Source organism: Aspergillus alliaceus (assembly GCF_009176365.1).
Source record: "Aspergillus alliaceus strain CBS 536.65 unplaced genomic scaffold BDW43scaffold_22, whole genome shotgun sequence".
In the NCBI taxonomy this organism is placed as follows: Eukaryota; Fungi; Ascomycota; class Eurotiomycetes; order Eurotiales; family Aspergillaceae; genus Aspergillus; species Aspergillus alliaceus.
This window is the reverse complement of record NW_022474705.1, coordinates 431,506-458,393: the sequence shown is the minus strand read 5'-3', so window position 1 is coordinate 458,393 and position 26,888 is coordinate 431,506. Positions and strand designations below refer to the sequence as shown.

At 48.5% G+C, this 26,888-nt stretch overlaps 12 protein-coding genes across 12 annotated transcripts; 4 read left to right on the top strand and 8 right to left on the bottom strand.

The window, feature by feature from the left end:
- Positions 1-102: 102 nt before the first annotated feature.
- On the bottom strand, positions 103-923 carry BDW43DRAFT_89073 (uncharacterized protein). The gene has a single exon (XM_032050662.1). It carries the CDS (start codon positions 701-703, stop codon positions 242-244), a length of 462 nt encoding a protein of 153 aa, XP_031900367.1. The 5' UTR covers positions 704-923; the 3' UTR covers positions 103-241.
- BDW43DRAFT_311241 (uncharacterized protein) lies at positions 765-3,042 on the bottom strand (the record flags this gene model as incomplete). The annotated part of the gene is made up of 2 exons (XM_032047146.1): positions 765-918; positions 983-3,042. The coding sequence occupies 2 exons, from the start codon at positions 3,040-3,042 to the stop codon at positions 765-767; spliced, it is 2,214 nt and encodes a 737-aa protein (XP_031900366.1).
- A 2,758-nt stretch (positions 3,043-5,800) lies between these two features.
- BDW43DRAFT_88974 (uncharacterized protein) lies at positions 5,801-7,035 on the top strand. The gene is made up of 2 exons (XM_032050660.1): positions 5,801-6,453; positions 6,534-7,035. The coding sequence occupies exons 1-2, from the start codon at positions 5,986-5,988 to the stop codon at positions 6,894-6,896; spliced, it is 831 nt and encodes a 276-aa protein (XP_031900365.1). The 5' UTR covers positions 5,801-5,985; the 3' UTR covers positions 6,897-7,035.
- Positions 7,036-7,173: 138 nt separating this feature from the next.
- Positions 7,174-8,729, bottom strand: BDW43DRAFT_300362 (DUF1776 domain-containing protein; the record flags this gene model as incomplete). The annotated part of the gene is made up of 4 exons (XM_032044882.1): positions 7,174-8,016; positions 8,069-8,232; positions 8,298-8,637; positions 8,697-8,729. 4 exons carry the CDS (start codon positions 8,727-8,729, stop codon positions 7,174-7,176), a joined length of 1,380 nt encoding a protein of 459 aa, XP_031900364.1.
- A 493-nt stretch (positions 8,730-9,222) lies between these two features.
- BDW43DRAFT_276571 (metalloendopeptidase WSS1) lies at positions 9,223-11,104 on the top strand. Its single transcript, XM_032041968.1, has 2 exons — positions 9,223-9,799; positions 9,850-11,104. Exons 1-2 carry the CDS (start codon positions 9,516-9,518, stop codon positions 10,805-10,807), a joined length of 1,242 nt encoding a protein of 413 aa, XP_031900363.1. The 5' UTR covers positions 9,223-9,515; the 3' UTR covers positions 10,808-11,104.
- A 764-nt stretch (positions 11,105-11,868) lies between these two features.
- On the bottom strand, positions 11,869-14,874 carry BDW43DRAFT_311237 (snoRNA-binding rRNA-processing protein DIP2; the record flags this gene model as incomplete). Its single annotated transcript, XM_032047145.1, has 3 exons — positions 11,869-14,467; positions 14,538-14,792; positions 14,858-14,874. The coding sequence occupies 3 exons, from the start codon at positions 14,872-14,874 to the stop codon at positions 11,869-11,871; spliced, it is 2,871 nt and encodes a 956-aa protein (XP_031900362.1).
- Positions 14,788-16,432, top strand: BDW43DRAFT_88872 (actin-related protein 2/3 complex subunit 2). Its single transcript, XM_032050659.1, has 5 exons — positions 14,788-15,218; positions 15,292-15,962; positions 16,013-16,113; positions 16,167-16,215; positions 16,268-16,432. The coding sequence occupies exons 1-5, from the start codon at positions 15,157-15,159 to the stop codon at positions 16,345-16,347; spliced, it is 963 nt and encodes a 320-aa protein (XP_031900361.1). The 5' UTR covers positions 14,788-15,156; the 3' UTR covers positions 16,348-16,432.
- A 353-nt stretch (positions 16,433-16,785) lies between these two features.
- BDW43DRAFT_311235 (uncharacterized protein) lies at positions 16,786-17,134 on the bottom strand (the record flags this gene model as incomplete). The annotated part of the gene is made up of 2 exons (XM_032047144.1): positions 16,786-16,840; positions 16,905-17,134. The coding sequence occupies 2 exons, from the start codon at positions 17,132-17,134 to the stop codon at positions 16,786-16,788; spliced, it is 285 nt and encodes a 94-aa protein (XP_031900360.1).
- A 4,031-nt stretch (positions 17,135-21,165) lies between these two features.
- On the bottom strand, positions 21,166-21,896 carry BDW43DRAFT_276557 (uncharacterized protein). Its single transcript, XM_032041967.1, has one exon. The coding sequence runs from the start codon at positions 21,681-21,683 to the stop codon at positions 21,528-21,530; it is 156 nt and encodes a 51-aa protein (XP_031900359.1). The 5' UTR covers positions 21,684-21,896; the 3' UTR covers positions 21,166-21,527.
- A 1,344-nt stretch (positions 21,897-23,240) lies between these two features.
- BDW43DRAFT_300357 (nitronate monooxygenase) lies at positions 23,241-24,408 on the bottom strand (the record flags this gene model as incomplete). Its single annotated transcript, XM_032044881.1, has 4 exons — positions 23,241-23,309; positions 23,494-23,674; positions 23,713-24,257; positions 24,304-24,408. The coding sequence occupies 4 exons, from the start codon at positions 24,406-24,408 to the stop codon at positions 23,241-23,243; spliced, it is 900 nt and encodes a 299-aa protein (XP_031900358.1).
- A 796-nt stretch (positions 24,409-25,204) lies between these two features.
- BDW43DRAFT_276554 (uncharacterized protein) lies at positions 25,205-26,165 on the top strand. Its single transcript, XM_032041966.1, has 2 exons — positions 25,205-25,753; positions 25,878-26,165. Exon 1 carries the CDS (start codon positions 25,268-25,270, stop codon positions 25,454-25,456), a length of 189 nt encoding a protein of 62 aa, XP_031900357.1. The 5' UTR covers positions 25,205-25,267; the 3' UTR covers positions 25,457-25,753; positions 25,878-26,165.
- Positions 26,166-26,313: 148 nt separating this feature from the next.
- Positions 26,314-26,760, bottom strand: BDW43DRAFT_300356 (uncharacterized protein; the record flags this gene model as incomplete). Its single annotated transcript, XM_032044880.1, has 2 exons — positions 26,314-26,338; positions 26,417-26,760. 2 exons carry the CDS (start codon positions 26,758-26,760, stop codon positions 26,314-26,316), a joined length of 369 nt encoding a protein of 122 aa, XP_031900356.1.
- Between the last annotated feature and the right edge of the window lie 128 nt (positions 26,761-26,888).

Here is a 26,888-nt window from a genome sequence, read left to right as displayed (position 1 = left end):
GTCGAGCGACATTCCTATTATATAGGCTTATCATGAGTATCATCAGGTGTGGATCTCTGCGAACACACCCCAATCGGCAGAAAGAAAAGCAAGGTGCGCAGGAAATGCGGCAACGATATTGCAACTGTAGAAGACAGGCCACAAACAAAGGCAACATGGGAAATTTTGAAGAAAAATAAGAAGGGAAAGGAAGAGAGAGAGCGAAAGTAGAGAATAGAATACATCACGCAGTGATTAGAAGTTAGGGGGTATCCAAGAAAGAAATTCGACGCCCACAAGGCCAAGAGGAGGAAGCAAAGGCTTCCGTCCAATTCCATGACTGGAGCAGCTGGCAAGACCCGCTCGAAAAACATATGACTGAAAAAGAAAAAAAGAAGAATGTTGAAAGAGTGGAAGACAAGACAAAGTCAAAGGCAACCGCGCTAGGCAGTACAACTGTGGTAATGATACAATCCGAGCAACATGTCGCTATGGAGCTTGAGAAGATGCATCGAAAAGGGTAAAGGATTCCAAAAGAAGGAAAGAAAGTAAATGGGAAAAGGAAAGAAGAGAAAAAATGAAAAAAAAAAAAAAAAAAAAAAAAAAAAAAAAGGCAAAGAAAACAGTAAGCGGAAGGACGAGAATACAATAGAACAATAGAACAATAGAAGAAAATGCTAATGTTAGAAACGACAATGTGGATATAATAAGTAGAATAGGACATAGCTTGCTATCCTGGTTTTTCACCAATGTACCATGCGTACGCAAGAAACTGCAAATCCTGTCTAAGCCTCGGCGGCCGTAGACTTTTTGCGATGGAAAAGACTGCGCGTCCGAGATTTACTACGTTGCTTCTTGTCAGAACCCGAGCCGTGGCGCCCACGCCCACGCGATGAGACACTGGGTCCATCATCGGAGAGATACTTGTCTTTGTGAATCCTGTCAAAGTCAGACGTAAGCCACGAGAGCGAGGAAATATCCACGGTGTAAGCATGCAACTTACCAGCTGTTTCCAACCATATTCACACCCTTTGCTTCGGCCTGGCGATAGAACTTGGCCGCTTTTTTTAAATCTTTTTTGCAACCGATGCCTTCTGAATAACAAAACCCTGCCTCAACAAGTGCATCCGTATCTCCCCATTGGCCGGCAACTTCAAAGCAACGCAGGGCCAGCGATTTATCCTGTTCAATTCCCCAGCCATTCAGGTGGCTTACGCCAAGCTCATAGATACTTAGTCCAAACTGGGCGCGATAGGCTTTCTGCATTTCCCTCACACGGTTGGGCATGGCCGGGTTGGAATCGTCCATTAATTCTAGGCCGACAGAGTCCACGGCTTTACGCAGCCATCGAACGCCCTCCTGCTGGTTCGGCCGCATACCCCAACCATGCCGACAAGCCAAGGCATATAGTAGCATACCAGTCGGGTGATTCTGCTTCGCCGCAATACGGAGATGGTATGTGGATTCTTGCAGTGACCCTTTCTCATGACATTCAATGCCTTTAGTCACATGCTCATCTGCTGTGATAAGAGTGGAGGACGCATTGGTTTTGGCTGTCTGAGGCCGAATGGTGGATCCAGAGCCTGCCGAGGAAGTAGTGTCTGCTTTCTCCTCACTAATAGGCGCTTCAGGAGCAGGTGTAGTTGAGGCCGGTTCATCTGTCGAGGCAGCTTCAGAAGGACGTCGAGCTTCGGGAGAGGGTGGCACCTGGAAGACAGATGGGGGTTTCTCTGGCGTAAGTAGTTGCCGCTCAGACGTTGGGGATTCATACATGGAGCGTGCCTTCATTGAAGATACCGAGTGTCGTGATGGCGAGGGGGACGGGGTACGTGAAAACCTTGGGGGCCCATTTGCGCTCGACCCATCCGGACTCTCGAAAAGCGGCTCCTGCCACTCAAAGTGAGGGGTCTGCAGGCCGGAGAAAATGACCGAGTCCCTAGAAACCTGGCGTCCGCGGGGAAGAGGGTATTTGGCATAAGTGTACGAGGACATGGCAGATGATGGTTCCTCGCTCATGCATTTGGCCACGTCAGCCACCGATGGTACCACAATGGGCTGTGGCTTCTGCCCCCGGGGCTTCGTCCCCTGTAAATGCTCTGACGCTCCTGTCGGCACGGGGGCAGACAGGCTGGTGCTCGACCGGCTTAGTGGCCGAGAGAAATTGTACGAAGGACGCGGAATGTAGCCGCCATTGTTCGAAGCTTCGGAGTTCAGAGAGGGCGAGCGTCGGTGGGACCGGTTCATAGAATTCATCGGTGACTGGGGTAACGACGTCGCGCTACAGGAAGATAACTTCCGCGGCTTCGAAAAGGTTGAGCCCGCAGTAGAACTACTATAGTCATCGTCCGAACTCTCTAGTTGTGGAGTTCTGGAACTGCTTGAAGGCCTCGATCGTGGCGAAACAGGCGGCGCCAGACCACGTGGGATATTGAGTCGCGAAGAGGCAGTATCCGTCAAAGAAGTGCCAGGTGATCCTGTAAAAGCCAAGCTCGTAGGCGAAGCGGCATAAAATCGGGGTGGCGTTTCTGTTACAGTCCCCTTGGCCGTATCCTCCTTTGGGGACCCCAACTGGGGTGTTTCGATATCGCTTTCTAAAATCGGCACAGGCGGTTCATATTCCAGGGTCGTGTTCTCATCATCGTGGGGAACATCTTCGTTAGCGAAGTGCGGCACACCGCTAAGACGAGGATGTTCAGATTGCGGACGGAACTTAGGCTCCTCCACCTCAGGATTAGCTTTCAGCGTGGGTTGCCTCGTAAGATCATTTCCTCGCCCACTTCGCGAAGAATCATTCGAGGATGAAGAGCGAAAGTAACCCGGTCTAGGCTGCGATAACGACCGTGCAACACTAGCGGGGGGGAGCCTGCTCAGGCGCCGGTCTCTGCGAGCTGACTCCTCCAGCTGTCTCGCCAACAATCGACCCTGAGCAGCGAATGCGTCTAGTGGGGAGAGCGTGGGAGGAATCTCGCCATCAAAGTGCTCAATGCGCGGCGAAGGCTGTCCGTTTCGCAAAGTATCGTGAGACGGCGAGCGGACTTCGCCAAAACGTGGCCGAGCGTCCATGATAGCACAGAGATGGTTTCAATTGGCTGAACGCGAGTATCCTTTCTCTTTGAAGGTTCACGGGACAGACGTAATCTAAGTTGTTTCCACTCAAATCATCTAGTTATTTGCTACCACTCTAAGCCTCGGATGGGTTGAGCTTTTTGACTTCTTTACAAGTCCAAGAGACCAGTGATAGTGACGTGACGTTCCAAGTAGTTTCGAGATATTCTGCAGCTGGTGAGTCTAATGCGCGGCGCGCGGGCGATCACTTCGAACCAATGGCAAAAGGAACAAATCCTCAACAGATGGCACGGTATAAGACCAAATCAAAGGAATGACAGTCCGTGGAAGGGAAGGGAGGCGAGAAGCGAATGAAAGGCCCCAATTAGCAAGCCAGGCTTGTGGGGGGGTAGGAGAAGCGAAGAATCACGGCGGCAAAGGAGCGACGGTCAGATCGTAGAGAATACTATAGGACGAACAGAGAGTGATAACCAATTAGATCGCAAAAACAATCACAAGCCAAGGGGAAGAACGATGAGCAAGCATCGTGGACTCCGACGGACAGTGTGAGAGAGGGGAGAGGGAGAGGGGAGAAAGAAGAGAGGACTGGATGGATAATGAGAATGGACTGACTGGGTGACTTCCAGATTATTGGTGCTGCTGGTCTGAATCAAGCGTAAAATGAGCCAAAGGGAGTTTTCCGTTGTTACGCCCTGACGATCACCAAACAAACGAGGGGCGTCTGCATTGACAGTCGCTCTGGGCAGTCCCCACGCGGAGTCCCATGTCTGCTAGCGGTAATCCGGTGGTATCGACCTCCACTCAGTATGAACAATACCGACGTATGACACTGCCTGGGTTTCATGCAGCCCAACAGCAGCCAATCCTACTGCCGTAAGGAACGGCCCGTTTCAGGAGGAGACGTGTACATACATACAGTATCAGGTACTATGATACTATACCAACATACCCATACATACCCAACGGTACCAAGTCAGGGGCTCCAGACGAACTGCTTCCAGAAACATATCAAAGTTCCTGGTTATTGAAAGGCTAACACTTGTAAATCTTCAATTATCTACAAAATGCGATGATCAGGTGCAAGCGATAGACCTATCAGGATCTTAGGACTACTCCAGAGATGAGTATATGATGTACATGTGAATTTTTTTTTTTAAAAAAAAAAAAGGAGAAAATCCCATTCACAGCTTCTAGAAAAAAATTGAATCGACAGGCTGGAGGCGAAGCGTTTAGTTTGGTTCACAATGTGTCGTTGGTGGAGCAGCCACTCTATTTATATTCATCTGTGCAAATTTTCCCGAAAGTATATCCATAGTATCCATGGATGAATGACTGAGACGGTAAGAGAGCAACAGGTCCATGTTTTAGGTTGGAGGTTAGTTATAAATAATTCATCAGCCTGGGGAATTGTCACTTCTTCCCAAATTCCCACAAACAATGCAATTTTTTTCGTTGTTGAATACCATTATCTCTATATTCTTGATTTCTGTTTTATGACGGAGTAGTGTGTATGTATTATTTTTAGCCCCCTCCTTTCTCCTCCCTTTCGACACAGATTAAGATAATCTGGGGGTTTAACTTAGAAGAGGGAAAGGGTATGGCACTATGCAGTAAGGAGTTGAATCCCACTGCAGTGGTTGCACATACCATCCCATCTGGGGATGAATGTACTGTGCCTTGTTTCTCAGGCTCCTGTATCATGGTCTGATCACCCCCTGACTGCCTCAGGAAGAATCCACCACATCAAAACAACGGAAGGGATAGATGAGTCACGCATCGCAAAGATTTATGGTTCATCACGGATGCAAGTATTATAGGTAGTCGGACTTACCATGGAAAGTACATAAGGGAAACCACTGCCCCTCTCCTCTTTTTCCCACCGGATAACTTACTCTATTTATCTGGTCGGCCGAAAATAAGTGCAACATTGCGTATACAAAGGACGGTTGCACGTACGATGGTCTTACACTCTAGATGCATGAACACCCGCAGATGCTGCTGTGATTGGCGTAGAGGGAGTGGACTGGGCGTATTAGTGTTCATATTATTAACAGCTATCCCACCAGGAACCACTTGAATCCATGAAATGCTCCGACGACTTATGCAGGCAACAAAATAGTAAAATATTTTCATATATATATGTATAATTAAAATATTTTTTTTAAAAAAATATAATAATAAATAAATAAAAATAAAAAAGTGAAAGTAAAAGTAAAAACACTGACTCAATTGACGGTTGCTGAGGAACATTTACGTCGTTCCTTACGTCTGGAATTATAAAACGACTGCCTCATCAAGATGTGATGGGCAGTTCTTGGCATATTAAGATGAGGGTGATATAGCTAAAATGTTGGCCCATGACACCACTCGTTTCCCCGCTCCAAAGCTGACTATTGTTTGGGGCTTAATTTAAATATTTCATCTACATTTCCTATTAATCATGACTTGCATGCATTCCTGTGAAGACTTGGACTCTTGGAGGGAAATCCTCCGAAAATCTCTTCAAGCTACGAACGGAATCCACCCGACCTCCGGGGCGCTCTTCATCAATATATTACTTAACCCATGATCCTAACCGTTGGCGTTATAGGTGAACTAAGCCTACTAACGTAAAGATCTATGGAGAACAAAGATGCATGTTCCTAGGGTAGCATCGAGGCTAACACAGCTTAGCAGCCCGATAAAGACAAGGCAAAAAGCCAAGCGGGCGCCCCAAATTCCTTCACAGGCTGATCCTGATCCCTAATTGACAGGATTGGCATTTTATATCGTGGCTAATATCCCGTCGATTTCTTTTTCTCGCTCAGATTCAGGCCCCCCAAACCATGAATCGCTAACAGAAACAATATTTAGCATCTAAAATCTGGGCAGGAAAAAAAAAAATCCCCACAAGGAGGGAGGAACGAAGACAAAAGGGACAGCAACCAGAACACTCCCCAAATGGAGATACTCTCCAAAATGCGCAAAACCCGCCCCTTCACCAGCATGCTGGGCGCAGACCCCTCTCTCGACAGTCAACACTGCTTCGAAACGTCCTGGCTCCTCCCTCCCCTCCCCTACGCTATTCTCCGCGGCCTCATATCGCTCTACATCTTCGTGACCATCTTCTTCATCTGGGGCTGGAACGGCACCCATGGCGATCGCGACGCCATCGGCCAATCCTTCAGCTACTTCACCTGGCTGACGTACTGGGGCCTGGGATTCTACCACGTATTCGCATGCATCCATACCACGTGCTACGCGCTCACAGGCCGCTCAGTGCTCTTCGACCGCTGGCCCCGCGGTCTGCGCGCCCTCCACAGCCTCTACTACACAACGATCACCACGTTTCCGTTCCTGGTCACCATTGTCTTCTGGGCGATCATCCATCCGTCTTGGTTTGACAGAACATTCAATGCGTGGTCGAATGTAAGTTTCCATATTTGCCTATTTCGCGACGATAGGCCCCATGCGCGAACGTCCACCGCAACTAACCCCTCAATAAATAGCTCTCCCAACACGGCCTCAATTCCCTCTACGCCATGCTGGAGATCATTCTCCCAGCGACTAATCCGCACCCGCTGATGACGTTCCCGTTCCTTGTCCTTTTGCTCCTCTTGTACGTCTCTCTCGCCTATCTGACGTATCATACTCAGGGATTCTATACGTATTCATTCTTGGATCCTGGGCAGCACGGTAAGAAGAGTGCAAAGGTTACTGCCTATTGTTTTATCATTTTTGCAGCTATTATAATCATCTTCGTTATTACTTGGGGCGTTATTTGGTTGAGGAGGAGGTTGACCGGGGGCAAGGTGAAGCGGTCCAAGTTTGATCGGGAGAGGCCCATTGAGTTGCAGGAGGGGCGGGTGTAAGATGGCGGGGGAGTTGGTGTCAATCCATAAAGTATAAGTCGGGGTAATGTGCTGTAATAGCTAATGTCTAGTCCATGGATAGATAATGAGATTTGCTAGGAAGAGGTTGTATGACCTGATGCGTGATATATAAAAATGTGGGAATTAGTCGTTGGTTTGACATGTTAAAATACGTACATGAAGAAGGATTGGAGAATGTATAGGCTTCCAATGCAAAGAGAGCAAAGAGAGTGTAGATCGTATCCAGCGAGATCAGCATGTCATCGCTATCATTTTATTAAACTTTTTCCCAGCTGGTCTCACTGCTGCTCCCACTGGGACTGTTGGGCGATGTTATAGGGCCACTCCTAAGGCCCAGCATCCACCCCACCAAGAAGTTCGGCGCCCATTCACCGACCATACTGTAGGACCAGGCGCCGCGCCCGGCATAGATGACGGGAACTTTCGACCTCTTTCTTCCAAAGATATCCTTGGATGCTGGCTCTAGCGCATCCAGCACTGCATAATGAAGAGTTCGTGCAGAGGATCCGCGCACCACGCTAGGCCCCGCAGATGCAACAGGCCGTTGTTCAATGCTAGAAAGATATTGAGAGCCGTAGAGAGATCGCTGTTGTGTAGACCACGCCAGCACCTCGGTTCCGGTGATATGACTCTGTGCGTTTCGGTACTGAGGACCAAGGTCGATGTTGCCGAGCTTCAACTCTACGACGTCAATGTTGTTATGCTGCAAGAGACATAGCTCCCGTCGAAGCGAAGTTGCGAATCCCGACAAAGCACGCGTTGCGGTGACCTCTGGGCTAGCAAAAGGAGCAGATAGTGACGAGGATATCGAGGGGTAGATGGTAACGATTGTGCTATTCGTGTTGCGGGCGGTAAGGAGAGGTAAAAATAGTTGAGTGGTCAAGATCGGTGACAAAAGTCGAGAGTTGATTGTATCAGCCCAAGAAGAGGCTGGGACTGTCGCTAAAGGACCGGTAACATAGTTGGGCGAAGGCACAAGAATAAGTCCACTCAGCTGGCAAGTGTGCGGGGGAACTCCAGGCATAGGCCACTGGGGCTGAGTGATCAAAGAATGGATTTCGTTCAATGACGGGTGAATTTCAGATGTCGAAGGGGGTGTCTTCAAAGTGTCAGTGTGCTTTTTTCCGATCCTGCGATTTGCAGCGACTTACAGCCGTCAAGTCAAGCCAAAGGGGTCTGATATCCATCCGATTCTCCGACTGAACCAGATGTTCCTCATCCGCCGATGAAACGGTAATATACACAATGTAGCCTCGACGCTCGAGATCCGCAGCGATTGCTTTTGTCATCGGTTCGTGAGAGGACCCGGCAACGACTATCGCGACATATTAGCTAAACCCATTGTGAACTCAGAGTTGCCATCGTTGTCCTTGCTCATACCGACTATTTCCTTCCGAGCACCATTTCCAGCTCTCCTAGCTTTCCTCCGTCTGCGGTTCAGTTTCTTGTTGCCAAAATACAGAAGAGAAGTAGTCCCAACGAATGCTAGGATTGCAGCGCTCCATGCTCGATTCCGAAGGACCCAATCATGTGCGCGATCAACGAGAGACCGGGGAGGACAAACTTTCGCTGGTGGTGGCGACGGTCGAACCGATGAAGGCAGCCATGCCTGGTGAGAAAGCGTATCCCGAATTACTTTGGCGGCATGGTCGACCTGCCTGTCGATCGAGTCTGCGACATCGAGGGAGTATCTCCTTACGTCATGCGGTATCGAAGCAAGCTATAGGCAGGGTGACTTGTTAGTGTGATAGGCATGCAGGGGTTAGTAGATGGACATACATAGTCAAAGAAAAACTGGTCGTCACTTGTCATTTTGAAAGTCGGCTGTGAGTAAGTGAGAGCCAAATTTTAGAAGATGGGAAAGAATCCTATGGTCGCTGATAAGTCTCATATCGGGCAGGTCACATGAACGGGTATCTATCGCCCCATCCATGCAGATCGGTGGCTGCAGATTCAATCTTTCATAATCCAACCACAAGTGTAGCACCTATCGGGCTAGGATATCTACAGAGTAGCGCTGGTACCGAAATACATAGAGAATCTCCTTTGTGCTTCATATACTCTATCATATTGTCTGGACACTAGGTGCTCCGGACAGCTTGTACGGGGTGCTGTCAAGCACATAGCTAGTATAGTCTTATAGTATAGTAGTCCTAGTACTCGCTGCCTTAGGGCTCCGGCCTTCTTCTTGACTATAATCGTATCAGTTCTCTTCATATAGCCACCCATACCTAAACTTATGTCACCCATGCTATTTGCCTCAGTTGTACAGAACCATGGCCACAGGCACAAATAGTGTCGATCACGTGATTCTGGTGCCTGAATCTTCTATTGATTATCAATTCACGAGGAGTGCCACCCATAGTCATTACACAGCCAGTTTCTTTCACTTTCCTTGAGCCTCCTGGGAGTTTTGCTTATGGGATGTGTGATAGCGGTATTATTACTGGATTGTAGCAGTGTGCAATCCTTTGGTTTGGTGAACTGTTACGTCCTGCACTAATATATGTATCAGGAGGCGGTACTACGCTCCCCAAAGCCCCATAGTGATTTCTTAAAACTTTCTGTGCCCCCCTTTTTCTGACAGAAATTTTCAACATGCGGGAAATCGACCCTCTCGTCTTTGAATATCAACATGACAAGCACCGGCCCAGGGAATCCGAGGCCTTGATGATGCTCAAAAAGATCGCATCGCTGGTCAAGCCCATCATGCGGCGGAGAGACTGGAAAGTAGGGACGCTCAGTGAATTTTATCCGCAGCAGCGAAATTTACTTGGGCTCAATATAAACGGAGGTCTGAAGATATGCTTGCGACTGCGGCAGCCTTCTGATGAGCGCCAGTTTCTCCCCCTTGAACACGTCGTCGATACGATGCTGCATGAGTAAGACCATTCAAATGTGTGGTGCGAACTAATTGCTAATATATTTGTAGACTTTGCCACATAGTACATGGCCCCCATAACCGAGAGTTTCATGCTCTGTGGAACCAGTTACGCGATGAGCATGAAGAGCTTGTTATGAAGGGCTATACCGGAGAGGGGTTCCTTTCCGATGGCAAGCGCCTGGGCGGCCGGAGAATGCCTATCCACGAAGCGCGGAGGCAGGCTAGAGCGGCCGCGGAGCAGAGACGGATGCTATCCGCTGGGTCGGGGCAACGACTAGGAGGTGCTACAGTACTACGGGGGGCGGACATGCGCAGAGTTATCGCTGATGCTGCGCAAAGGCGCGTAGAGGTAACGACGGGATGTGCTTCGGGAGCGGAGAACAGCAACGAACTCGCAGAAGAAGCATCCAGAAACGGCTTCCGGACAAAGGCCGAGGAAGATGACGCAAACGAACAGGCTATCATGCAGGCTTACATTGATTTAATCGAGCAAGAGGAGAGAGAGAGGTACGGCCCTTCTTACGTTCCTCCAAGCCAGGAAAATCCGGCTGGGCCTCGCTCAACTTTATCTCCTCCACCTGTTCCCGAAAGCACCAGACCTACCCTGCCATTCCAGCCTCAAGAACCGATAGACCTTACTTCTGATGACAGACTATATGAGGTGCCCTGGACATGTCCGACTTGCACTTTAGAGAACCCGGCTACCTTTTTGTGCTGTGACGCCTGTGCGGCGGAGCGGCCACGGCCATCTAATACACATTCTGTATCTGGACGAGCCAAGATCCCAAGCAGCTCAGCGTTCCAGAACAGGAACAAACGTCGGATAAGCCCTTCGGCTAGTCAGCCCACATTCAAAAACCGCACCAATGCCATTGAGGCTCTCACCGCGCTTGAGAGGAATACTCCTAAACGGCCACTCGGATGGATCTGTCAATTCTGCGAGACTTTTATGGAGACAGAATGGTGGACATGCTCAAACTGCGGGACGGTGAAGGCAACCTCATAAAGAAAACAAACAAAGTGAGCATGCTCGCCCTCTACTACCGTCCTGCCTGCAGTGTGCCTATCTCACGATTTCACGAAATATAATGATGTACGATGACTTTATTGGACACTGGAACCTCCGATTACTGTGATAATAGCATTATCTAATTCAATCCATCAAACTAAAAAACATCCACTTATAGTTATCCATTCATCAATTGCAGTACTCGCAGCACTTCCATGTACGGGACTAAGTTAACTTATATAGATAGACATGACTAAGCAATGACTAATTTAAATTATCGGCCCATCATTTCACCGATAAGCAATACCCACCTACCAAATTTTCCTTTTTTCTTTCCTCCCAAAAGCTTCCATTTTACAACAAACAATTGATGAATATTTTACAACCACGCAATGACAAGATTTCACCACCAAACAACGCACGTTAACTAATAAAACAGGTATGCTGAACTTTTCCATACCTAATCATGAATCATTCCACCCAATACCGATGCTTCTCAAGCTACAAGGAGAGGAAGCGAAAAAACAAACAGTCCAATTCCACAAACCAACAAGTTCCAATATGATGAAGAAATTTCTCAAGAACCGGTAATTTAGGAAGAGCCGGAAGAGGTATGACGGGATACCTAAAATGGGATCACCGTCGTCGATGCTTATAATGGTTCTTCTGAGTGGAATTTATCTTGTTGGTTTGTGGATGGTTTGGGGTTACCCTTGATCTGCTTGATTGGTTTTCATGCTGGTTGTACCAGGCTTCAGTAGCTGTATGCTGATATGTTATGGTATAGATCTCATCTCTTTTGGCTTTCATCTCTTAGGTTATGGTCAAGGGACTAGGTATCAGGGGTTGATGGATAAACTGTATGGGTGGTCGTACATGTGTAGTGCAATTAAGCTTGCTTTATAAATGCAGACAAGTCTATATTTATCATGATATACATAAACATGAAATTTAGGAACCGACCTGATAAAAGTATTCCACATTCAACTCCCAAGGATATAAAACTTTTTAGCAGCCACAACGCCAGTCATGCATGTTAGACAGATACGCGACGGGAATTAAGCGATACTGACAAATTGTCGCTTCTTGCCCGTTGCGGTTGTCTTCTGCTGTTCTTCCCACTGTTCCTCATCAACATAGTCCTTGGTGCTCTGTTCTTTCACTTGACTGCTGATGAACTGCAGAGCGGAGAGATTGAATCCCATTTCATCCTTCTGGCGTTCCAGAACCCGACGGAGGGTGGACCGAATGCTATCCAGCATTGGACGCATCGTCCTACTAGAGATGAGTTGGCGATGATGCGTTTTGAGCATGAAGAATAGGACGCGACATGTGAGAGAGATGTTCCACTCGCGGTTGGCCCAGATGTCCAGGAAGGTGAAGAGCGCAGGGACCTTAGAGAAGGGCAAGACAAGCAGTGCATCTTGAAGGGCTGCAGCAGGGATCTTCTGGACGACATTGAGCAGATATTGCTCAGCGGAAATGTTGCCCAGTGCCATGTACAATGGATTGCGAGTTGGGGGTGCAGCATTGGGCTGGGTCGCTTTCAGAGAGCGCCACTGGCGCATGACTTCCAGATCCTCCATTCCCAGATCCAGGGCTTCCATGATCCGTTCTCCCGCCATGAGTGTCTCGCTAGTCTGCTTACCAGCGTCAACGGCTTCGGCCTTTTCGTCACCTTCCTCATCTTCCTGATCCAATGCGTTATTTTCGTACATCTCTTCGAGTTCCTTCTCCCGCTCTTCTTCGAGGAAAAGTGGCTCATCGGTCTGTTCCCAGATGCGGATACTCTTGTCGTGACTGGCGCTGACGATGAACTCCCCAGTGTGACTGATAGCCAAAGCCCAGACCTCGCCATGATGACCCGTCAACTTCTGAATTTGTTCAAACTTATCACCATCCCAATACTTAATCACACGATCCTTGCTTGCACTGAAAAAGTTATGCCCGTTTCCTTCCTTATTGTTCGGCACGAAGGCAACGCCCATGATACTGTCATCGTGGGCCAAAAAGGCCTTGTGACAATCACCGAAGTCCAAGCCCCAAAGACGAACCGTTTTATCGGCAGAGCATGTAACAATCATCTTGCTGTCATATGAAATGTCCATGTTCAGAACAGGAAGTTTGTGGCCATAGAGGTTGAGGAAGAGTTTCAAGGAGTCCGTAAAGAAAACCTTGACCGTATTGTCCAAGAGAGCAACTGCCAATAACCGAGCATCAGGGGAGAAACGAAGGCTCAGAATATCATCGGAAACTTTCAGAGTCCTTGTATGGACCAACTTCAGCCTGGGGGTCGTTCTCTTTGTACCCGGGATTTCTTCTTGGACGACTTGGAAGTTCCAGAACTTCGCAGATTTGTCGGCACTGCCACTGACCACAGACTTGCCATCAGGGTGAACATGGAGTGTCCATACTGGTCCATCGTGCGCGTTGATTGTATCCAGGAGGGTTGACGACGCAATGTCAAAAACCTCAAGCTGGCCATCTTTGTTACCCACCACCACAATCTTGTCTCCAGGAAGGAAAGCCGAGCACAGAGCGTAACCACATTCCAGGGTACGTAAGCAGCTCTGTGTACGTACGTTCCAAATCTTAAGGCTGCCATTAGAGGCAGACGCTAACATCCGGTCGTCCGAACTCAAGGCAAGAGACCGGATATCAGTGCGGTGACCCGGGATATCAACTGCCAGGTTACGACTGTAATCCTCTTCATCTTCGGCGTTCTTCCGGCTCATGTTGACCGTGTAGGCTTCCAACTGGTTATTAGTGGTTGCAGCGACCAGCTGAATACTGCGGCTCGACTTCGTTCTTATCCAGTCGAAAGACCGCATCTTGCCACCGGTACGAACGATCGTATGGGAGACGAAAACCTCTGTGACAGGCGCTGAGGAAATGTCCTCGGACTTATCATTCTCAGCCTCCACCACGGCGCCCTCCTTGTCAGCTGTACGCTGGGCTTCCTTCTCCTTTCTCCTCTTGCGCTTCCTTGCCAAAGCCTTTTGAACCTCTGTCTCTGAGCGGATGCGCCAGATCTCGACTGCCTTTTCTGAGCCGTGAATTCCGATATAATCCGCCCGGGGATGAAAGCTGACGCCAATGGTGCGATCCTTTCCATTGCGATAAAATGTGCCCCTTTCCGTCAGAATCCGCCGATCCTCCGATCCGACTTTCTCCTTCGAGATCTCAATCAGAGCGCTTTCATCAATCGACCAGACCTTGAGCTCGCCGTCATTTCCCGCGGAGATACACCCGCTCTGGTCAGGAGAGAGGCCAAGACTCCAGCACTCGCCGTTGGATTGTGCCACGTGTGTTTCAATGCAATGTTGCGAGGACAAGTCCCAAACTTTGATCAGAGAATCCTTGCCAGTTGTCAACAGGAACCCTTTGTGCTCACTCAGTCCAGCGGCATTGAGCAGTTCCAACGATGGAACGAGGAAATGAAGCGAAGTGACCTGATCAGTATGCCCGCGTAGCTTGAACAGTCCAACTTCTCCAATAAGATCCCAAAGAATAATATCCGTATCCTTTGAACCACTTGCCAGGCGGACACCGGCGCTATCGAAGGCGAGTTGGGTAATGGCAGATTTGTGGCCATTGAACGAGATCATAACTGTTGCGGTCCTTGAATCCCAGAGGCGGATACTACCATCTTCATAACTAAAGGCAAAGAAAAAAATTTCAAATTAGACCATCACTATATGCCACTCATTCGGATTGAGAGACCTACCCGACTGCGAAAATATCCTCATCTGTTTTGCTTTGGGTAACCACAGACACTTGCGCTTTGCACGAGGAATCTTTCCATTTCCCAAGCAATTCACCCTTCTTTATATCCCAACAAAGAACTTCCTCACCGGCGCCTACAATGGCTCGTCCGGAGCCGGTCTGGCGGGCTGCGCCAGCGAAAACATCATCGCGGGCCCAGATCGCATTCGACGTAGCGGAGGCAACGAGCCCGAAAGTTTTCGAGTGCTCGAACTTTCTATGATCGCAAGGGTCAGTATTGAGTCAAGATAGCGTAGAAAATGGTTAGAGGATTAAGCATACAGGTATGACTTCACCATCGTTGAGCGTTCGAGTATAGAAAAAAATTTGGGAGCTTCCAGAGCGATTGCTATCGATAGGCTGAAAAACGGCCGGAGAAAAGTACGGACGACGACAGAGACAACCGGCCGCAACCCCCACCGCCTGCCTTTCCCCCAAACACCCAAACGTAACTACTCCCCGAAGTACCAGCTGGAGGCAGTGACCATTCAATTCGACTTTCGTTTACAGCGGTGAAATAATCGGTTGGAAGGGTCAAGGCAAAAACTGAATATTCTATTTCTATTTATGGTACTTCCAGAATGCTTCTTCTCGATTACCATAACGTTCTCATCCATTCCCTCCTGACGGAGCGGTTCTCAGGGTACAGCTTCCCCCCGCCTCGCCCCGTATACGCAATGCAACCCTTACTAACTACTGCTTGCTGACCTCGACAGAGGCCCACCAGTTTCAATCGACCAGGTTGTTTCAGACTTCGACGGAGTTACCTTCCATCTCTCTACTCCTGAATCAAAGACTAAGATCCTTATCTCCATCAATGTGAAATGCTTCCGAGAGCTGGTTCAGTATGGTGCCCAAGAGGTGCTGGAGAGGGAATACGGCCCATACATTGTCTCCCCTGAGCCCGGCTATGACTTTTCAGTCCTTATCGATTTGGAGAACCTCCCCGCGGAACAGGAAGCCAGAGATGATCTTATAATGCGACTTGCATTGATGAAACGGAACGCAATGGCCGCCCCGTTCGAGAGAGCTTTCGATGAGTTCGCCAAGCTATCCGAAGAAGCTTCAAGATATAGTACAGAGGCAGCCCCACAAGGTGTGAAGGAAGGAGGAGAAGTCATGGCCATCCATTACCGGGAGGAGGAAGCTATCTATATCAAAGCTAGTCATGACCGGGTCACAGTGATCTTCAGCACAGTCTTCCGTGAAGAGACGGATCGTATCTTTGGCAAGGTCTTCCTGCAGGAGTTTATCGATGCTAGACGACGGGTCTTGACCCTGCAAAATGCCCCTCAAGTCCTTTTCCGCAATGACCCACCGCTTGAATTGGCCGGCGTCCCTGGCCTCAAGGTTAACGACGATGGCAAGACCAGCTACGTCACTTTCGGTAATCTATTCGACCACTGTGCAGCCATCGCAGGTACTAACAGTATTCAGTTCTCTTTCCCCGTCACTTGGCTCCTCAGCGCCGTTACGAAAACATTTCTCATATTCAGATCTTCCGGGACTACTTCCATTACCACATTAAGGCCTCCAAGGTAGGTTTACACGTTACCAGTCACTAGTGTTGGGCCATCCGCTCACTCTACAGGCATACATCCACACTCGAATGCGCAAGAGGACCGCCGACTTCCTCCAGGGTAAGTGGGAGCGAATATCGTTGGTGAGTTCCTGGGTGCTAACTGGTAGCAGTTCTCAACAGAGCTCGGCCAGAGAACGAGGAGCGGGAAAGGAAGACAGCCAGTGGTCGGACATTCCGGGTCCAGAGTTAGGTGTAATGTATATTTTGTTTCCTGGCAGCGGAGCTGGAGGGGCATCAACAAGCCACAATGTGATTTATTCAGAGTGTATAGACTGCAACAGAATTCCTTTACCTTTTCATCTTCTCCCACTATTTATATATTCTCGAAATGCATGGCTAAATGCTGCTAACTACCGAACTTAGACTGTCTTATGAGGAGAGCTCTGCACAGGTATACACAGAAAGCATGATGATGTAACACGTTCTCCAGTTTTAGCTGTATCTACTAAGCTCTCTGTATCCCTTGAAACAAACATATATGCACTGTCAGTCACAATGGCATCTTTCTCAGCTCCAGGCGCTCAGCCTACAAAAGCAGGACGACTTAATCGGAGTATCCGCCACAGACAAAGCAACATCAAAAGCGCTGTTTTATAATCGTCTCCTTAGCCTCCCGTCCCAAACTTCATCAAACACTCATGGTACCCATGCAGAGCCGACACATTATTTGGATGCTGATGAGCCTGCGTAAGCGTATTATCCACCCCCACGGCTCCGTATAGACCAGCGGGTTGTCATGGCGAATACCCTCGCGCGGGCAGGGATTCAAAAGCACGATCATACTCGCCCCGTCTGTATTCGATCTCCCCGTCTAGCAGGGCCGCCGCGACTTTCAGCATATCTGATAATAAGTTAGGATAGTCCTTCCGGGTAGGCGGGACTCGTTTTGCGGCGACATGGTACAGCTTGCGCTCTTTGTCGGCTTCTTGTACGTTTCTCGTAGCGGCCCAGGCTATGACCTTGCTGTAGTCGGACATTGTGGTTGTGTCGCTGTAGAGGTCTTGGTCGTGTGGGGTCATTGGACTTGTATCTACATTTGGAAGTGAAGTCCACTCGATATATCGTTCTAAATAAGACTGCTACATTGCACATCCTCCATTCCATTTTACTAGTGAGCTTTTTCAGTATTACTCCATGTCACTTGAGATGGCAACCGTAAAAAGGAAAGAGGCCTTACCGCTCGTTTAGCTTGTCTTTCCGGCTTGAGTACCCTGTTCCACACCCGTACTCGATGACCCCTAGTACTCCCCGAGCGCCCTAGAACACAGCCAATAACTTATTTCTGCACAAGCTACTTGACCTGTAGACGTTGCAAGAAGCGTTGCGACGAAGTTTAACCTAACATGAGGCGGTTGTACGCGGAACAAACTGAGCTGCACTGGCCAGCCAGACTCCGTCGATAGAACCACGATATCTAGGCAAAGAGGGCATTTTTCATGACCAACCTTTCAAAGAGTATCGAGCAGACACCATAGAGTGAATCAAGAAGCTCTGTCAGTCTGTCTCTCAATAACTATTCTGCGTCTATCGGGAGCGGAGCTCTTTCGCCTATAGGTGATTCGGGAAAAGACGCGGACAGGTAGGAAGGGAGCTATAATAGCAGCAGTAGCAGTACAAGTCAGGGCATTACTATCAGGCGGACTGTGTACATGGGGGTTCAGGTAAAAGAGAGGAGAGCGTTCGAGGTGATACTTCGCTCAATGCTGACCTTCTGGCTGAAGGAAAGAGCGACAGTACAACAGGTATTACAGTAGTAATCCACTGAATTCCAACAGGGAGACGCAGTAACGAGCTCTGAATATAGTGTATGGAAACTAGCCGCATCTCAACTACATAATTCATCTGCGGATACTGCGTTTTTTTGAAACCAGAACCCGAATTAGACGCATGGGCAGTGGCAACTGGCGAATATTAATATCTACAGGTCTATTGACATCATAATCTCTCCATCTTCATCTGGTGGCGCAGTCTCCCTAAACCCAAGATCCTGATAGAACTTATATGGCGAATCTTCAGGCTTCACATTCTTCAACGGATTTCCACTCAACTTCCCCTCCGGTGGCGTTGACATCACCCCTAACTGCTTTGCTTGAGGGTTGTGATGTCGTATATGTTCAATCGCGAATTCTACGCCACGGCGACCGTACTCGAGACCCTGATACCGGCCATCAATCATGAATCGCCAAATGTAGTAGGCCTCGTCAGGATCCCATATTGCCATCATAAGCATGCCGACAAGCGTCTCGTCGGCGTAGATGGCTCGTACCCACGCGTCTTCGGAGTAATGGGCTTCGCAGAGAGACCAAATATTGGGGGTGAGGTTTCCTATCTGGCTATCTTTGGGCTCAGGTTTGCCACCGCATGCCAGTTTTCTTCGGTGACTTCGCGGAATGTGAGGGTTGAGTCTCTGCTGGGAGTAATCATGCTAGGAATGTATTCCATGGCATTGATGAGGGTTTGAGAGAGGAAGTAATTCAAAACTTGTGTAAGAAGAATAGTCGCTACAAAGTATAAACAAAGCACGAGTAGTGCAGCCTTGGCTTTTTATATTTTGCCGCAAAGCGTTGGTCCCCCTCCTGTGGGGTTGCCTTGGCTCTCCGGATCTAACGTGATGAAGCATAAAGCAGCTCTGGGAGGTGGTAGGACCCGATCGCAAATTTTTTTCCTGCTGCTACAATGAGAGCATGGCTCAAATCACAATAGCAATTGTTGGGTTGCTACTTGAGTGACTGATAACAGCATTTGATTCATCTTTTTTGACCATGAAAACTGTGAGTAATCACTGAATGGAGGCCAAACATAATCTAGGCTGAAGCCTCTTCAAGCTTAGTGCTGAAATGGTGCCTTGGTCATCTGCTCTACAGACCTTGCGAGAGTCACTCGGAGGGTCCAGTGCAAAACCGCTACCAGTATTGGATTACCGCCTAGTGTAATTCAGGTCTCACATGGTCTGCAAGGCGTTATCTTGTGTATCCTATCAACTTCTGAGCGTGTCAACCTAAGAGCGGGTCAACTTCGAGTCATATTTACTTCAGGACCTGTTAGTCTCTATTTGTGTCTGCTTTAAGTCATGTAGGTAACATTAGCTTTGGTCCTGTCCACTTGAGGGCATGGCCACAGGTCGGTGATCCCACCCTGTCAATTACTATTCGACCTGCTAATTTTCTAGGATATAGACGCCATGTTAGAGGGAGTTCCACGACAGTCGACTCTCAGAGTGGATGGGACCACCACGGTCATTGAAGACATTCACAACTTATGTTACCAAGGAATATCATCCACCCCTGCCCTTTCATGTTGTCCACTTGCCAACTAGGAATGTAGGGACTGAACCAGAAGAGCCCATTTTAGAGCTACCAACTTGTATAGCTGAGGAGCCCATCTGTTCCAGGTGTGACCGGAGAAAGAAGGCTTTGATCTCGTCCAGAGGCCGAAGCGGATGTAGAGGCGAGCGAGTGGTAGTTGTGTAGCAGGTAGAAGCTGTACCAGTTCTTTGGACCCGCTTTGGTTAGATATTTATCGTCGGTTTGAATGGCTGTTGCGTTGGAATCGGTGGAGCGTCGGTAGTCGCCTACCAGGACGTCGATACACGTGGGCATGTGTTGAATATGGCCGGCAGCAGGGAGGGCGACGGCTGGTGAGGCGGACATCTCCAGATAATGGACGTAGAAATGAATGAGGCCAGGGTGCTTGTCGATGTCGGGATGCCGAAACTCCCGGTCGAATATGGCCTTCACGTCGTGGACGGGCAAGCCGGAGATAGGCAGCCCAGTCTGCACGTGGAACATCTTTCGAACGGCAGTGAACACTAAGGCGTCAGCGTAGAGGGCGACCACATCAAGGTCGTCATCTCCGAAGCTCTGGTGGGTTTCCTTCACAGCGTTGGCGTAGGCCTTGTCTACAGCGGGGAAGTCGTGTGAAGCTGGGTGCGCGGCTGGGCAGCGAGTCTGGATCGCGTTGATGAGTGTCTTTCAGGTCGCGTAGGTCGAAAAGACGCCAGTTTTTGTTGTAGTTGGGGCCTGTGGCGTAGGCTAATCCCCGGAAAACCGTTGCACAGTACGGATCATGAATAATGGCTTGCTCAAAACAACGCTTCGCTTCGTCATGATTGAAAGAATAACTCTAGATTAGGCTACGGTTGAACCATATCTGGGCTTCGGCGCTCTTAGTGGTAAATGTAAATTTGAAGGATCCCAGATCATAATACTCAACAGTTGAGGCAATTGGATGCACAGTGACTGCTCGGTAAACATTGTTCTTTGGGGTAAAAGGAGGATTGAGGGAGACTATTGTGTCTATGTCTACGACAGATGAATGAGAATTGATGCGTAGCAAAATGTTGATACATCATGAGATGAGAGCAATCCGAACTTCCATTCATGTTTCTGGTCCACAGACACGCCACAGGGTATTATTTAAGTGATCTTAGCTTTCTGAAGAGGTTACATCATAGAGATTGAGACAGAGATGTAACTGTATAAGGCCAGATGCCGCCCAAGGCCGATAGGATGATGATGGTGGGTCGCCATTGAAAGGCCGCTCAGCGTTTGAACCGAACTGGGCATTAGTCAGAAAAAAGATCAGCAAAGGTTCTATCTTGTGTTTAGGAGCTCCGGAGATTAACAATTGGCTGATTCGCCAGACAAATAATGAACAAAGAGTCGTCCGTTGTACCAATAAGATGAAGGTACTTTCGCCTTCGACCAAGCCCCAATGCGGTCCCCGTTGCACCAGAAGCAGACTGGAACAGGGATCATACACACACTGAGAGCTGCCAGGAGGGTGGTGGCATACACCACTCCCTACCGACTATGGAACATCTGGCTCGCAAATAGCGGGAAAATGGCCCCAAAAATACTCCGCATAGATCCATTTACACCCATAGCACTATTGGCCATGCACGTGTAACAGTCAACAATGTAGCTGAACCCTTGGATGAAGAGCAGGTACATCCCATATCCGGTCAGGAGACTCGTACAGACGGGACTCGGCCATGGGATGTCTGGACTTGCTGTCTAAGTATACTAGAATATTCCTATAGGAATGAGAACACCACCGAATATCATGGGTGGTAAATGACTTTCAGGAATGAAGGAGCAGTCTTCAGAGAAACAGTGATACCGTAAGTAGGTCTGGTTATAGACCATTACCCCCCACAGTGCCGGAAAAGGTACCGAAGATGATTCCTAGAGAGGAAGAATATTGAGACCTGCTTTCCAACCACGGACCTCTCCAAAAGCGATGGGATAAGGTTGATAGAAGAGAAATAGTACTCCACAGATGAAGGACTGGTACAGAGTTAATAAGGCGAGGATTGGTTGAGTGGTGAACAGCTCTGAATTGTTTCGTACGTCTAACGTCGGCCGTTACTTAACCAGCTGAGAAAGCAAAATGAATCACAGAAAGTGACTGGCAGAAGAGGCAGTACTCACAGAATGGTCGTACAAGATAGATCTGCGCAATTTTTCTAGGAGTAAAGCTCTCGTTCTCTGAAGCTGCCTTCGGATGAGGGTTGCTGTATTTCATACGCAAGCGCTTTGCCTTCGTCCGCAGGATCACAGGAGGATAAGACTCAGGAAAGCTGAACACCGAGAGAACAGACAACGTTAATCCAGCGATGACGGTCACCCATATCGTCCATAAGCGTAGGCCGCATATACTCAGTAGAAGTGCTATGGTTTATAAGCCGAGTACCCACTGTAGTGAATCTAAATCTCTCAGAGGGTGGGTACAGTGTCCAATATCGCATTTTAAATTCTTCTCTCAATCACCCATGAATCAAAGTCAACCTCAAACTCTGAGTTCGAAAAAAAAACCAAGGTAGTCACCCATCGATGCACTGGCAACATTGATCCGGAATTTATTTACTGTTGGGCCAACATCCCACCAATCATCATGCATCCATAATACGTATATGTGGGCTATACAGTATAACTACAGAGTAACTAACTAACCTATACGGATCCGGTTATCTAATCAACCTGGCGACCATACGGCTGCGTCAAGCTTGAGAAATTGAACTCATCATTGTCGCCATTACTGCATTTCTGATAGTTACTATTGGACTTGTGAGATTCCATTTTACCTAGTAATCTAGCACTGAATCCCAAGGCTTGCAATGATGAAATAAAGAGGTCTGATTTCCTGATCTAATAGAAAAATGAGCAATATTTATAGGCCGTAAAATGATCATTCAGACGTACGTTATCATGGTGTTGTGGCCTGATTATGGCCTGATATCATGTCTAAGGGGCTACTCCAAATTGAGTAGGGTGGTGACTGATCACGGAGCTTTAGTGGTATTTTTGGTCGACAGCTATTTTTGAGCCCTGACACTGCCTCTATCTGTTTACCTCTCCTGAATCTCCCCTTCCGCAACGATGAGCAACCCACCCATCGTCACCCAGGCTCCCGTTCCCTTGAGTAAGCCGAGCGATTGGCGTCTCTGGTATGAAAATACACGGACCTGCGCAAGTGATCGAGATGTCAGGAATTACATCAATCCCGAGGAGGAAAATCCTCCCAGCAGGCCAAGCGCACCACAGCGGCCCAAGCCTAAGGATATTGACGAGACCTTTTCGTCAATCAAGGACGTTGTCCGCTCTGGCAAAACAGCTGAATGTTGATGAGCGACTACGGTCGTCAGCAAGAGGACTATAAACACATTAAATCTAGGCTAGTGGCCGTCAATACGCAGATACTTGCTACCGTTTCCCGTAAGCATCAATATTGCATTGCCAAGCAGCAAGATCCTCGTAAAGCGCTGAAGACGCTGAAGAGACGATTTGAGCTGGATATCCGAATAGAACGCCGCAGATTGACTCGGGAGTATGCAAGACTCCAAGAGGGCCCTCATAGGTATAAATCAATGGACCAGTGGCTATCGAAGTGGGAACCTCTCGTGTTTGAATGCGAGAAATTGAATGTATCATGGTCTAGCAATTAATCTTTTGTTCTAGGCTTTCTTGAATCCATACGGAAGATCGGCCCCGACTTCGCCGACTAGTATACGTTTAGTACCGACGAAGGAAAGGAGTATGCGCTCTGGGAGATTTTACGACTATATCGATTACATTCAAAATTTTAAGACAGACCACTTCCAATGCTTAGAGTCAGGATATAGCCTGCCCATGGACGGCCTAGGTTGTTTGCCTTGCCAACAGTATATGTCAGGGAACTCCAAAGGACGTGAGAACGTTGTGAGACATGCTTACCTGCGATGTGAGAACTACCATAGGCTGATTAGTAGCCACTTTACCTGGCTAGTTATCTTGCGCATCTCTTATATAGAGCCAAGAACTCTCCTCCTGTAACTTTCTCCGTGTCTCCTCCTGACCGTACCTACGCCCGTACCCGCCCAAACAGTGACAGTCTCCTTAAATTCAAGCCGCTGACCCCAGGCCCCATGAAGATCCTGATATAACCGTCTCCGCATGCTATCCATGCTCACCCCTCTCTTGATATACTCGTAGCTAGTATTCCTGAGACACCGTCTACCATACACTTCCGGCCAGGGACTAGGACCCCACATCTCATCAAAGACCCTCGATCTAACAAAGTAGACTGTCCACCATCTGTAGCCTTGAAAACCGCTTTGCGAAACTCAGAAGGCAAATCAGTTTCCTCGGCGGCAAGAAACCGCGTCCCCATCACCACCCCTGCAGCGCCGAGCATTGTTGCAGCAGCAACACCCCTCCCATCCATGATACCACCAGCGACAATCAGTGAGACGACACTCGCCCCATACGCATGTCCATGCCCACCAGCATCACTCCCCTGCAGAACCAGGGCGTCCGGATAACAAGCCTGTGTCGCTTCCAGCGCAGCACTAACACTGCCCACCTGGATCCAGACTTGGGTATACTGTGAAGCCTTTCGAATCCCCTCCGCCCAGGCCCTGAACTCATCTGTCGTCCTGAACGATAACCAAGCTACAGCCGGTCTATACTCGGAAAACAGCGAGAGCCAATGCACGGCTGGGGAGCCAAAGACTATCATTCCGACGCCGACAGGGAGCACAGGCTTCGGGGTATCTTTTCGTGAGCTCATGAGGTCGTGTAGTTGGTGTCTGGCTTGTTCGAACTGCTGTGCGAGGGAGCGCTTGCTATCCAGGAAGCCAATCTGCCCCAGGCCGCCGGCGAGTGACGGCGACTGCCAGGTTGCTGGTTGCGGCGCCGCTCATCGGTGCATTGATGATTATTGGGGTTTGGGCCCAGGGGAGAGCTTTTTTGAGTTTGTGGATGCTTGACATGGCTTTTTATCTATTATTTGAAGTGTGCTGGTGCTGGGTGAATGCGAATGAAGGATAAACTCTGTATGTACTCCGTGCAATGATGATATTTCAAGATATCTGCCGTTCAATTAAGAAAGCTAATTGACTGTTGGTTCAGCCTTGGAGTAAGGCGTTTCAAGCACCATGTATATGTAAAATAAACTAGGTGACCCTCTTGTATTTGATTCTCTTTCGTATCTTTGCTGGAGGTTATATATAACGTGTCATGGAATTGACTAGCTTGCTACAATCCCAACCCACATCCTAGATATGGCTTGAATATATGACTTAACCAGACTAAAAGCCGATATCTTGAAGGGAAGTCACCCTGCGGCTTTAAAAATACACCTATATAGCATGATTCTAGAAAACCGATATGCAATATCGCCGGGTGGCGTTTGAAATCGGTGATTGTCCCGCACCAAAGCGGGTCAAACACCGGGTCACCGAAGTTAGGGTTGGTCTTGAGAATATATGTGGGGCCTGGATTGTACCTTATCAGGAGCTTTGGTATTGCCATGTCATCAGAAGAGAGGAAGAAGGTGCCATTCCTTCTTTTCTTGATAGAGTATCTTAATACAAGTCTATGGACAAAAACTCGAGCTACTAGAACTGGTCTGTCATCGTCTTCTATTCTTGCAGTTTCGACAAAAATGTACTGTAGATCCAGAAGCTCGTACTCGTTGGAACCCTTCTAATATCGCATGTTTAATTGAATACAAATGACAACGGGAAACCCCAGACCCGATTTCATCTTAGATCAAAATCGCACAGCAAACTCCGTCTATCTCACGTACCATGCCACCCACACCCTCAAAAGCTACATCGGCTTTCATCGATGCACTCAATGATTCAATACCATGCTGTAACTCCGCGACCAGACACTCGGCGGCATCTTGCACTTCTGAGCCCAGTTCTGGCTGACTCAACGGATGGTGGCACGCCTGCAGGTCTCCCGAGCACAATGAGGTGCGGACCTTTCGCAGCAGCATGGCCAGAACGTAGACGCTTTGCATCTTGTCAATAGGACATATACGGAAGCGAACGAGGGCATCCCGGGAACTGAGGGGAGGGGGCCATGGTATTGTCTCGTTATTGGAAGGTGCATCGGTACAGTATAGGTTCGGTGGTGTTAGGTTACGGAAGACTCTTAACACCACGAGGGTTGATTTCATACATATGGCTACAGACTGTTTCTCCGTGAAGGGGAATATGGAGTCGATATTAGTTATTTAGCTTAGCGATAGTTGATTAGCGGAGTAAACGAAGTCGATATGGTTAATTGAGGTGAGGCTGCAGTGTTCATCTAGATATAAGGGATGATCTAAGAAAGCCCTGAATTAGTCTTATCCGAGCGCTGAATGTATGGTGAGTTAAGGATCTATTATTATTGGTGTGGAAGCAAAGTAACCCTTCCCCCAATATTTGAAACAAAAGACAAGACTTACCTGTGAATTATGGCACTTGTAATTGCCTACAGGTTTCGGGGAGCAAAACATTCAGCCCCTTGTCGGTTCGTCACACACCGATATCGATCGGACTCGGTGGCAAGTGATGATATCACAAAGTTCTCGGATACGAACAGTTAGAATCGGGAATTGACTCGACTTGCTGTCCCCTTTCTCGAGCACCCTTGCTATTTTGTACGTCTGAGGAATGTATCTTGTGCTTTTGCTAATAATGGCCAAGGCTAGAGTATAGGTAAGTGATTGTCATACAATATCCGACTAGAGGGCGTACTTCAAGACAGTCACGGAATTTCGGGTACGGCGTGGTAATTCGAAGATCATCATTAGATACGATCGGACACTGGCATGAGTTAGTGAGGGTTGAAATAGGCCGAAGGATAATACATGCTAGGGCTCCAACCAGTTGCCTCTCAAGTTATTCTGAATCGAAGAATGATACACTAGAAACATCTACACTCCTCAGTAGCCTACGAGCAATGTGAATGAAAGTCCAGAATGGGTAACTGACTGTCATCTACCAGGCTCGACTTTGTGCATCTGAGCACCTTGATCCCTCCAGGTTGGCAATGTATAGCGGCAGATCGACAGCTGTTGCCAGAGCCTTGTTGGCTCGAGAGCGCATCTTCGAGAAGTTACCCCGCTGACAATATTCGTACACCCCGAGCAACACAAGGGCCACAACTGACTCTAGCTTCAACGGGGCACTGGGATGCAGCGAGCTCCACCGGGGCGATCCACCAGTGAGATCCATTGCCGGGGTCGGCAGCTCCGGAAGGTCGGTCCAATTTTCAATGCTATTCAAGGCTGCATGTGCGTATAGTTCTGCATATGATCGGCGTACAGTTAATGTGGCTTCAGACATGGGATGCAACATCTCCTGCTAGAGGAATCAGCGCCAGAACTGCGCACAAAACCAGTGCAAAAGGGGAGGTTGGCCAGTAAGGCAACAAGGCCTGGTCTGGTTGAACTGTTGCAACGATATTGTAACTG

Excerpts from the sequence above, each read along its gene's own strand:
- BDW43DRAFT_89073 (XM_032050662.1), bottom strand. The coding sequence starts at position 703 with ATGTCCTATTCTACTTATTATATCCACATTGTCGTTTCTAACATTAGC.
- BDW43DRAFT_88974 (XM_032050660.1), top strand. The coding sequence starts at position 5,986 with ATGGAGATACTCTCCAAAATGCGCAAAACCCGCCCCTTCACCAGCATG. Across the intron at positions 6,454-6,533 it reads CATTCAATGCGTGGTCGAAT|CTCTCCCAACACGGCCTCAA; the intron begins GTAAGTTTCCAT and ends CTCAATAAATAG.
- BDW43DRAFT_276571 (XM_032041968.1), top strand. The coding sequence starts at position 9,516 with ATGCGGGAAATCGACCCTCTCGTCTTTGAATATCAACATGACAAGCAC. Across the intron at positions 9,800-9,849 it reads GTCGATACGATGCTGCATGA|ACTTTGCCACATAGTACATG; the intron begins GTAAGACCATTC and ends ATATATTTGTAG.
- BDW43DRAFT_88872 (XM_032050659.1), top strand. The coding sequence starts at position 15,157 with ATGCTTCTTCTCGATTACCATAACGTTCTCATCCATTCCCTCCTGACG. Across the intron at positions 15,963-16,012 it reads GACCAGCTACGTCACTTTCG|TTCTCTTTCCCCGTCACTTG; the intron begins GTAATCTATTCG and ends AACAGTATTCAG. Across the intron at positions 16,114-16,166 it reads ACCACATTAAGGCCTCCAAG|GCATACATCCACACTCGAAT; the intron begins GTAGGTTTACAC and ends CTCACTCTACAG.
- BDW43DRAFT_276557 (XM_032041967.1), bottom strand. The coding sequence starts at position 21,683 with ATGAAATACAGCAACCCTCATCCGAAGGCAGCTTCAGAGAACGAGAGC.
- BDW43DRAFT_276554 (XM_032041966.1), top strand. The coding sequence starts at position 25,268 with ATGCACTCAATGATTCAATACCATGCTGTAACTCCGCGACCAGACACT.